The sequence below is a fragment of the Galeopterus variegatus genome, unplaced genomic scaffold (genome assembly GCF_000696425.1).
Source record: "Galeopterus variegatus unplaced genomic scaffold, G_variegatus-3.0.2 Scaffold6169, whole genome shotgun sequence".
Classification (NCBI taxonomy): domain Eukaryota; kingdom Metazoa; phylum Chordata; class Mammalia; order Dermoptera; family Cynocephalidae; genus Galeopterus; species Galeopterus variegatus.
In genome coordinates this window covers 76,342-88,445 of record NW_007732280.1, presented here as the reverse complement: position 1 = coordinate 88,445, position 12,104 = coordinate 76,342, and the positions used below count along the sequence as shown (strand labels likewise).

The following is a 12,104-nucleotide window of genomic DNA, read 5'->3' as shown; positions in this document are numbered from 1 at the left end:
TAGGATTCTTATCTCACAGATATCATTCCTATAAATGAAAAGAAATAATCTTCTAAATAAATTATTTTAAGTAATATGAAAAATGTCATTATTCCAATGATGGCACTGCTCCCTACAGATTGCATAGCTAGCAAAGACAAAAAAGGTTCATCACAACAAATGACAAAAGCTGACTGACTGGATGTTTGATCCATTCAATCATAATACAAAATAAGTGTTCTTCAATTAATAAGGTAACACTGCCATTGTTTATTTTCTAAATATTTTGAAGGACTGGCATATTTTAAAGGAAAGTTAAAGTTTCTTGTTTTTTTTTGTTTCATTTCTACCTAAATACAAGATATTAAAAGGAACAACCAAAAAAAAGAAAGAAAGAAAAGTACCTGTACATTATTTGTGCATTTAAAGTGGGTGGGAGGATCATCTGTATAAGAGTAAATTATTTAATTTGATTTTTTGAATATAAAGGCTCAGAAACTGGTGCTTTCTATATCCTCATATTATGAAAAAAAAACTATACAGATCAACAAAAACAAATAAAACTACACAAATCACAAGCCTACGTATAACCAGAAGACAGACAACACTGCAAACTCCAAATTCCCATAAATAGAAAAATAAAAACCAATTTCCAGCAACACTCTCTTTTGAGCACCCTCTGAAAGCTACTGCAAAGAGTGGCAGGGTTGGAGGGTCAGGTGGTGGGGTAGAAACAGGGCATGGAAGAAAAAAGAGGAAAACAAAGGAAGATCACTCCCAGATGAACTCCACCTTCGAGTCAAAAATACTAAAAAGAATCCTGGAAGATCAGAGCACTGACTACAGAGAAAAGAAAAGTGCACAGTCCTCCAAATGGCAGTCCAAGAAAGCATCACCTTTAGGGAAGAAGAAGACAAAACAAATATATCCCCTTTGGAGACTGTATCATGAAGAAAAAAAGAAACAAGAGGGAGAATTTATAATCCCACAAATTAAAGAGAACTAAAAAAAAAATTTTTTTTTAAATAAAACACCTCCCCACAGTGCCCCACTTCTGAACATTATCCATTTATAAAATCGCACTTTGTTACAAGAGGACAATTTTGAATTAACAATCTGGGAATCATCCCAAACCATCAACTTATCCACAAAATGCAAAGAGGTAAATAATATTCATCTACACAAAGCTACTATAAGACTAAAACAGAAAATAAAAACATTTAATTTAAAAAAAAAAATCTTCCCAAATGAAACAGCTACCAAACGTAAAAAAACTATAACAAAACACTCAAGCATTTCGGGACATAAAACAAACACTGTGAATCTTGCATATTGCAATGTTAGGAACACAGTCTCTGCATCTATAAATACCGAGCTGAGCTGAACAGCAGTTAATTTTGATGATCCCATTAGAGAATGAGCACTTTCTGGTAGGTACCTGGAAGTGACCCAGATGGTCCAACTAACATCCATGATCTTTCCACAGTTTATGGCCCCACAAAGTGGTGTCCTAAATCTGCAAGAGTCCCTGAGTAGAAGACCTGTTTTTGAGCCTATGTCTGCTTTGAGTTCATCACAGCAGTAATTTTAATAAAGAATTATATTTTAAGGGATAATAGATCCAATATCTCAAAGATTAACTTTACTTAACAATGATAACTAAAAGCCTAATTGTTAGAATAAATAGTATAAGGTTATGTATCTGGAGATACTACAGGTATTTGTTCTCATTCTCCCCAAATAAAAAACTTGACATCTGGTACCTATTTATTGTTTGGTCTTTCTAGATTACTGCAGTAGAATTTTCTCTTTATTAATATATGAAAAATACAGTATACTTGTATTGTCATACAAGTTTGAAAATAAAGTAACTCTCCTAAAGATATTGTAAATAGGATATTCCAGAGGTGATATTGGTAGAGCTAAAAATATATGGTTGACAGTTTTCTTAATGATTAAAAACTTACTTAATATAAATACCTAGCATAAAGTTTATGCTATACTGGCATAATTTTTTCCTTATTTCTACTTCTCCCTAAAGATCTGTCCAACCACAATTACCTTCCACTATTCTCCAATGTGAACACTAATTTTACTCCTTAGACATATCATGCCCTTCTCCTCCTCTCTGACACTTTGCTACCCCTAGTTCTACCCTTCCCAGACACACTGCAAGCCCCATGTGGGAAGGGAACATCCATATATCTTCTCAGTTCAGCTAAGTCCCATCTTTACTACCAAACCCTTCCATATATCATTCCCTATGAGTACCCTTTCTCTGAATGTCTACAGCACTTACTCTACAAATAAAAGTCTTGTATTTAATCATTCATTGCTTGGAATAGGTGCTCCAGTTATTTCAGACATCTACATCTTGAGTATCCAAGTGTCCTTTCTACTCCTTGACAGGAGATGACATTTCTTCTACTTGATTTGTATTTCCTACAGCATGAATCCAGTTTCAGATGGCCCACAAATCTCCTGAAATTTATGCAAAGCCTTATGCAAAAATGTTTTTTGAAGAAATGGCATATAGCTTTCACCATATTCTTGAATGATCATATGATACAAAATTGTCAAGAACCTCTGCCAAATGATGAATGCCAATTATTTATACGAAAAATACTTGTTGACATAAAAACTGTCCTTTGTCACATAGCAAAATATTAAACCCTACTAAAAGCTAACAAAAAGTTCTAGTCATCAGGAAAAGAGTAAAAGAAAGAAAATCCCTCTACTTACAGTATGTAGAAATTCAAACCTTGGAAACAGCTTGTCTTATCTATAGCAGATACATTTTATTATTTCAGTGGAACCCAAGAATAATAAAGAGGCATTTGTTGGGTTTTCTGAACCATAAAACCATGAATCTTTTCTGTTTTTTCGCACCCTTCAAAATTATTTCTGTTAAGCTTTACATAAACATAAATAGGAGTGCATTCTTAAGAAACTGACAAGAAACAGTAAGGGCTATGGGAAAAACATTTAAAAGCAAAAACTAGTCTGAAGAATAAAGTGGTGTTCTTTCCATCATCTCATCATGTGGTGCAGAAAAAAACAATTTATATGTAACAATTTTAATTCATTCTGGCTCATGAAATTATATTTCTATTTCCTAGGAAACAAATCCTGTGGAAATTCTTATATCAAAAATATAAAAATAAACATCAAAAAGTAAGTGAACTTTATGAATAATGTGCTATTATGTACATGCACAGCATAACCCCAGATGTTTAGGATTTTGTGCTAATCTGCAAGGTTAGTCTTCTGGCCACTTTAGAGAAGAAACTTGAGGTCTCTCAAAAATAAACTTGCTTTTTCTCACCTTTATGGTTACCGTTTGTTTGTTAAATACTCATAATTCTTAGATTACGCTTACAGAATTTGTGAACTGACTGGGCATCTCCTCCATCAGAAAACAAATTTTTTATGCCAAACAAAAAAAATTAAATCACCTACTGCTTCTAAGATGCTTTATTTTGCCTATCTTTTAAAGTTAGCATAAAATAATCTATTTCCAAGCAATCTGTTTCCAGGCACAGATTTCGTTCCCAAAGAGAAAAGAATGACTAACACATGCCTTTTAATTCTCTTTTTTCCCACTTTCTAAGGCTTTCATGAAATTCTTCACTATTACGGTAAGCAGTCTCTTTAAGACAAGCACTCCATTGCCAACAAAGCATCGTGCTTTTTGAATTGACTACTAAAAAACTATTTTATATTTTCTTTTGATATCTAGTGGAGAAAAAAACTGATAACTAAAAATTTAGAAGGAATAAATTCCAACCATAGGAAACATGTCTTTATTTTTACTACAGGGAAGACAAAAGCACCACAATTTTGGACGCACAAAATTATAGTATCAGAGTTATAAATAAAAGTGTCATCAGATAGGTGGACTTATCACTTTCCAAAAATATAATCTTACCTGATTAAGTGAGGTGGTATCTGTACGTACAGCATCAGGAGGTCTATTAGGTATGGCTACAGCTACCTGAAACCAAAAGACATTATATATCAAATCTTAAATATAAAGTATTATTATTCTTTTTACCCAAACTGGCATTTGATAAACAACCAAGTTTCAATATAATAAACTGTAAATTGGATAAAGAATTTTTTTTAAATATATATTTGGGAAATAATAACATTTAAAATTTCATAACTCCTACCTTCATATACATTATGATTTCCCTGAAAAGACTCTTTCCACTGTAAGGAATTATATAATAAGATCCATTCTACCTACAGGCCATGAAGGAGAAAAAATTAAGGACAGTTTTTCCCTATGCAAAAGATGATGACAACTATAAGAATTAGACACACAATTCATATCTAAATTGATTCAGTCTTTAAAATTGTCTTTTAAAATCCCCACCTATTTTAGTTTGCCATCTTAACAAAATAATTTTAAGCTCAGTTACCCCCCAAAATTTGAATTATTAGCATTCCTTAATGCTAACACTTAAAACGACTATTTGATGAAAACTTTGTAGCACCCACAAAGTAAGTTTCTGAGCACCAAATTACGGTTGATTTAAATCAAAGAAAAGATAAAAACATTCTCATCAGTTGAATTGTATTTTAATAGCTAATATCTACTTTTCAATAACTTAGAGGCAAAATTATATTATTCATTTTTTCTCCATTAGGTAAATTTTCTACAATAAAGTCAGCTTTTATTCTTTCAAAGATTTAAGGAATTAGACAGTGATTTTTCATTACTAAAATGCCGAGCTTAGATATATTCCCAAATTTATCCTCATAAACCCCCAAAAACATAATAAAAGATGGGGAAAGTCACTGCTTCTAAAAACAAACAAAAGGCTGCTGATTTTCAAAAATTACTTCATGAATTGCATCTCTTCTTTATTTTAGTTGCATCCAGTGTGTTTTGCAGGTTTTCCTTATATATTTATTTTCAGTTCATTCTACTAGGTTTTGAAAGAGTGATATTTGGGGACTTGACGTCATTCCCAATCTTATAGGTAAGTAGTCCTAAGGAGTCATTTAAAATTTTGTGTACACTTTCTCCACAAAATCAGTTGTAAGTCATGACCATAAAGATATGTGCAAAGAGCATATAAGATTCACCATACTGCCATAGTAGTTATTTTCTTAACAGAATAGCAACCAGTTTATGACATACAGCTTCACCATAACTTAGCATCTCTTATTGTTTCTCAAAGCAACAAATAATACTAGTGAGAAACTTCTGTTTAATTTGTACAACAATATCTAAGGAATACCTAGAGAAATGGACCTAGGTTAGATTCTTTGTTGGTCCATGATACTTCATTGTTGTCCAATACTAAAAATGAACAAAAATTTAAGAGTGATTATAACATTTCCAAGCTTTTCATCTGGACAAGGCTGTTACATATGCTTGTGCAGTGCACAATCTGCAATAGGGTTCTTAACACATAAGTCACTATCTATAGACAGATATAATCTCATATATACAATAATCATCTAATAGCTATCAAGTAATTTTGCTGCATACAAGCAATACATGGTCACAATTTTTTTTAAAAATGTGGGCCCAAGACATGCTTTTCATATAGTACTGATCAATATTACTATTTTAATAGCTTCACTGACATATAATTCACATCTAATTCACCCATTTAAAATGCACAATCCAATGTCTTTTAGAATACTCACAGAATGCAACTATCACAAGAATCCACTCTGGCACATTTTCATCTTCCCAAAAAGAAACCCTATACCAATCAGGAGCCAATCCCCTTTGTCCCTTCCTCTTCTACCCCTTGGCAACCTCTAATCTATCTCTACAGATTTGCCTACTCTAAACATTTCATATAAATGAGATTATATGGTATGTGGTAGTTGCTATCAACCTGAAGAACTTCCTTTAGTATTCCTTGTAAGGTAGTTCTGCTAGCAACAAATTCTCTCAATTTTTGTTTATTTAGAAATGTATTTTAGAGAGATAGTTTTGCTGGTTATATCCTTGATTGATGCTTTTTTGGTTTTTTTCTTTCAACACTCTTAATACATTACTCTACTGCCTGTGGGCCTCACTGTATCTGATGAGAAGTCAGCTGTTAATCTTATTGGGTTTCCTTCATAAGTAATGAGTCATTTTTCTCTTGCTATTTTCAAGATTTTATCTTTGTTTTTGGCTTTCAACAGTCTTACTATGATGCATGGAGTGTGGATCTCTTCAGATTTATAATCTATTTGGAATTGGTTGAGCTTCCTGGATGTATAGGTTAATGTTTTTCATCAAAGCATTATTTCTTCAAGTTTATTTATTTATTTATTTATTTTGCTCTTTCTCTTTCTGGTACACCCATTTTATGAATGTTAGGGTACTTAATGGTATCCCACATTTCTCTCAAGCTCTTCATTCTTTTTTCTTGTCTTCATTTTTTTCTCTCTGTTCTTCAGATTGTATAATCATTATCAGTCTATCTTCAAGCTTTTTGATTCTTTCTCCTGTCAGTTCAAATCTACGTTGAGTCCCTCAACAGTAAATTTTTCATTTCAAGTATTATACTTTCAGCTCCAGAATTAATATTTAGTTCTTTTTTATAATTTTATATCTATTTTTGATATTCTCTACTTATGAGTCATTATCACCATACTTTACTTCTTTAAGTATGGTATTCTTTAGTTCTTTGAACATATTTATAATAGCAGATTTGAAGTCATTTTCTACTAAGTCCTTTCAAAGGCAAAACTGTTGCCTGTTTTAGGTTTTCTTTGTCTTTTATCCCATCTGTGGATTACTCTTGTGTTTCTTTCATGTCTTTTAATTTCCTTGTTGATAATTAGACATTTCAGATAATATATTATCTGGGTACTGATCCCCCTTCCCTTCCAGGGCTTGTTGTTATTGCTTATCTGTTTAGTTACTTGGCTAGACTATTTTAGTTATTTAAGTCTATTTTCCCACAACGTGTGGCCTCTGATATTACTCCTCAGAGAAGTATGCACACAGTCACCCCGGATGACAGTAGTTTTAGCAGTGTTCTCCTTGGCTCTCTCTCCCTGATCTCTCTGTAAAGTCATCTGCCTATTTTGGTATCATACTCAGCTGTTAAGCTCCACTAGTTGCCAGATGACTATTACATTATTTTCAACAATGTCCTGGGGCATAAATTGTTCCACAATCTGATCCAATTAAATTCAGTTCTCTTTGTAGAGGTAATCTTTGAGGCCAGTCTTTGAGGTTTCTTATGATCCCAAGAAGGCTCTTCTTAGCTGTCTCTTTACCTGGTTCTCTCTAGTAAACATCTAGCTGGACTACAGGTTAGCTTCCTGCTCTCATGGAACTAACAGCCTTCTCTTAATTGCTTATCACTAAAGTCACCTTGTTTTCAAGGGCACCCTTATACTTGAACTTCCAAATACTCAGTTCCAAAAGGAGTCAGTTTCCTTGAGAACAGCTTCATAGCTCTCTTATTACAGTCTGTCTATCCCACTGAGCAAAAATTCTCACCGCTGCAAAGATGGGGATACAGACAGTGGCCCACTTGTCTCCAAGTGACACCCTTGCTTTACAAGAAGAGTGCTAGGCAAGGGTAGTAGCTTCTGGTCTTCTCAGTTTGTCCCTCCAAGCATGGACCCTCCACCCTATAGGAAAGATGGGGCAGGGGCAATCAGGGCCCCAGTACTCTCAGCCTGCCATGTGTGGGATAGAGTTTCCACCCTATAAGTGGGGGCTGGGTGGAGGAATAGAGCCCCACAAGTCAGCCATTTTTACCCCAAATACAGCTTCTTCGATAAGGAGCTGGTGCAATAGAAAAAAGTTAGTGGCCTGCTCCTCCCAGAAAGACAGCAGGGCACTATTCTGGGAGCTGAAGGCAGAGAGATCCTGTGTTCTTGGGGTACAGCTTTGGTCATGCTGAGCCAGTGGAAGGGGAAGGAAGGGAGCAGCTTGTGGCTCAAATGCCACAGATTCACACTGTTCTTACCGAAATATAGTAGGTTGTCTTGAATAAATACTGCTTCATTTGCTATATGCCCTTAGGACAATTTCCAGAGACTTTAAATGGTTGTTTTTTAATATTTTTTATAAGTTAAAAAATTCATTGGCAAGAGAGTCCAAGGAACTCCTTATACCACCATTCCAGAAGCTGTCTCTCAATATCACTTTAAATAATATTTCATTTACTACAGAAGAATATTAACTACAGTATAATCTTATTATCTCAAATAATTTAGAGATAAAGCCCAAGTTAAATTAATGTAAAACCCAAATTATAAAATATTTTTAGGAAAAACACGTTTTGAAAATTTGAGAAATGAAGAGTAACTAGAATTGTCTCACTCAAGAGAAATACTTAGGTCATTTAATGAATGAAGATTTTAATCTACATAAGGACCACTTGTGCTAGGTTTTTCTAAAAACTTTTGGGTGCTCTAAATATTACACAAGAAAGTAACAAACAGTCCCACAATTATCTGAGGTACTTTAAACTTATCTCAGCAAGCATATATAAATTGTTATATATAAAATATATAAACACAAAAAGCATGTCAAATCCAAGAAACATTCTAATTCAAAAAAATGTGGCTTACTAAGTCTCTACTCTATGAAATTACTTATATGGTAATATGAGAAAATCAAAATATAGATAAGAATCCTTAACTGCACATATATTTTGCTTATAAAGCCATGGCCTACCTTGACTTTGTCTGATGTCCGCTTCCCACCAAAGCCTCCAGAGCCAACGAGGAAGACAGAGAACTGATTATAGCATATAAGTTCCTCCCCAGAATAAGAATAGACTAAAAAGTAAATTTAAAATAAAAAAAAGGAGTTATTAAAAGACATAACTAGTTAACCAAGACACATTCAACAATTCCTTTAAAAGTTTCAAAAACAAAAAGGGTTCTGTAATTTACAGTTGCCTAAGTTTGGATTACAAAGCATTTGTTTTAATGTATTTACCACCAGTCGCTGAAAGGGAGAGAGAATAGGAGCTTCACTAATCCTTTCTTAACTTTGAAATAGCTGTTTCTCTCACTTCTTCTTAAACCTCCCCAACTGTCATTCATATTTCAATTCTTTCCATACCAAACATTTCTTTTTTTTTTTTTTTTTTCCTTCTTGTCTTTTTTTGTGACCGGTAACAGGATCGCAACCCTAGGTGTTGCGCCCGCACCGCGACCGGCAACGGGATCGCAACCCTCAGTGTCGCGCCCGCACCACGCTCAACCAGTGAGCTGACCAGTCTCTATATGGGATCCGAACCCTCGGCGGGAGCGCCGCCACACTCCCAAGCGCTGCACTCTACCGAGTGCGCCACCCGGCCGGCCCCATACCAAACATTTCAAACAATCACACTAAAAAGTGCAGGTAACTATATTCAAACTTTCAAACATTCTTCCAAAGCACTCAAGAAGAGCATGGAATATAAAAGAGAAAATGAGTAAGAATGGAGGTATAAGCTACATGAAGGCAAGATCATAGCTGTTCTGCTCACCACTATATTTTCAGCGATTACAATAATGCCTGGTACAAAGAAGGCACCAAGTAAATGTTTATTAAATTAATTAATAAATCAATGAATAAATGTGTGAGCAAGTTAGCAAATAGGTAGTTAATGAATAAGACAGCTGACCCTCTATTTACTAACTAATTTACTAGTGAGAGTTTGAGTATATCTAGGTCTAGAATACTAGGAATGTGATTTTGAACTGCATACTACAGAAAAATCTAATTATAACAAAAATATTTATAAGTCATGGCAATTGGTATTCAAAATAAGATTTTTATCTTTATTACACAGGAAACTTGATACCTAATTTCATCTATATTTTATCTACAAAATCTAATACACTATGACCCATTACCAAGTCATAGTCAAAGAAATGGAGCAGATCAAGAGAGAACAGTAAAAACTACAGCAAGATTACTACAGAACTTTTGTGGTACAATGGTAAGACGACTAAAAGAGAACTGAGAGGATTGTAGCCACATGTAGGCCAACATCTGGAATGAAAAGTATAAAAACCTAAAAAAAAAGGAGAGAAAAGAAGAGGAGGAAGAAAAGAAGAGAAAAAGGAGAGAGAACATATATAATATTCAAGAGCATCAAAAATGTTCTCAATATATTATTAAGGAAAAACAAGTCAAGTTCCAAAACAGCAAAAACAGTATAACTTCCTATGTATTTACAACAAAAAACAAGGCTTGTATTCCAAATATAAAACAATATTAAATTTTCCACTGTTCTTTATTTCTTTATTTCTTCTTTTTTTTTCCTTTTTGTCTTTTTTATTGACCAGTAACGGGATCGCAACCCTCGGTGTCACACCCGTACCGGGGACCGGCAACAGGATCGCAACCCTCGGTGTCGCGCCCGCCCCGTGCTCAGCCAGCGAGCGGGAACCGGTCTCCACATGGGATCCGAACCCTCGGCGGGAGCACCGCTACACTCCCAAGCAGCGCACTCTCCAGTGCGCCACCGGGCCAGCCCTCACTGTTCTTTATTTCTAAAATTTTTGACAATACCTATTTCTTTTGTTCTTGACTTTAAAATAAATTTTAAGCAATGTATCTTTGGCTGATGTTAATTACCACTATTTCGACATTTATTAAACTATTATCTTTTTTTTCTCACTGCAAATAAAATGGGACTATGGTGTTTAAACCACATTATGAGTTCAATAGGCTTAAATTCACAATTCTAGGACACTAACTACCATTTATAACGATGATTCAGTGATCAAACATGTTCCAAGTTCCAAACAGCTTACACAAAAAATACCTACAACACAGCCTAATTATCAATTGAGGTCTATTTAATATTCCTTCCTGCCAAAAACATACTCCAGCAAGCATAATTCTCCTCTACGTTCTCTATACAAGCCAAATTTCTCATCTCTGTGCTTTGGGAAGATTGTTTTAAATCCACTGAAATGCCGCCCCCTCCACCCCACAGCCCTAGCCCCAATCTGCTTCCTTCCCCTCCCCTTATTTTTCTTAAAGACCTTAAGAAGTTTTAAAATGCTTACTCACTTTCCTACAAATTGGAAGATAAAAACTTGCTACTCAACTTCTATGTGAAATATTAAGTTACACACAAAGCCTATCAATCTAACAATATTATTATAAGAACTATAAATGAGTTACCATCCATAAGAATTACTACACCAGATCCTTTATCTAGGACATCAGCAATAACCGCTTCACATTTTAATTTTCCTAAAATGAAAAGTAAAATAAATAAGTAAATACACCATTTTAAAGGGCATAAATAATTACATTAAGACATGAAAAAATTTAATTTCCACCTGCAAGTTCAGCAAATTAAAAAATTATGGTTTGAAATAATTTTCCTGAACTCAATAGAAAAAGCAATTCAACATTAAAAGCAATCAGAACACCTGATTACCTAAATATGAAACATCAGTATTTCTGATAAATTAGACTTTTAAAAAATAATCATTTTCAATGCCAATGACTCTTCTTGGTCTCTTTTAACTCTGTCATTCAACAAACATTTGTCAAGCATACAACCAATACCATTAACCCCATTTCTTCTCAAATCTCTACTGGTTTAATGAGACATTATTTCTTTCAAATAACTCTGTTCTTTTCTGGACTTTTTTCCCCATCATTTAACTGGTGATGTCTTAAGATTATCACTTTCTTGAGGTGAACTCATCATCTTTCTCTCAAAACCTAACTTTTCTCTTTCTTTCTCTATATGAATGAATGGTACTAAACACCCAGCAGCCAAGCCAAAAACTTGCGCATCATCCCTGACTCAAAATAGAGAGTAAGCACATGGCAGGACTTGAGTATGCGGAGATTGGTAGAAGCTAAATTATACTAAAAACTTTCTACTTCACCCTGCAGTCTCTGGACAGCCATTTGGGATTTTTAACAGAAAAGTGGCAAACATATATTCATTTTTTCGTTTGTTTGCTGTTTTTTTTGGTGCTGGCCAGTACAGGGATCTGAACCCTTGTTCCTGGTGTTACAAGGATGCATTCTAACCAACTAAGCCAACCGGCCAGTCCCTTTGCACTTCGGAAATAACATTCTGGCTGCAGTGAGTTGAATGAACCTGAGGGGAACAAAAATAAAGGCAGAGAGAACACTTAGAAGGTGAGAGATGAACAAAGTAAGAAACAAAGAAGAG

The 12,104-nt window shown here is 34.4% G+C and overlaps 1 protein-coding gene across 1 annotated transcript in view; it reads right to left on the bottom strand.

Annotated features, from left to right (window-relative positions):
- The window catches only part of HSD17B4 (hydroxysteroid (17-beta) dehydrogenase 4), an 88,305-nt gene that overhangs the window by 33,084 nt on the left and 43,117 nt on the right, over positions 1-12,104 (bottom strand). The window contains exons 15-17 of the mRNA XM_008590509.1: positions 11,090-11,161; positions 8,636-8,739; positions 3,908-3,973 (exon numbers count right to left, since the gene is read on the bottom strand). Coding sequence (XP_008588731.1) covers positions 3,908-3,973; positions 8,636-8,739; positions 11,090-11,161 — 242 coding nt within the window. The remainder of the gene's footprint in view (positions 1-3,907; positions 3,974-8,635; positions 8,740-11,089; positions 11,162-12,104) is intronic.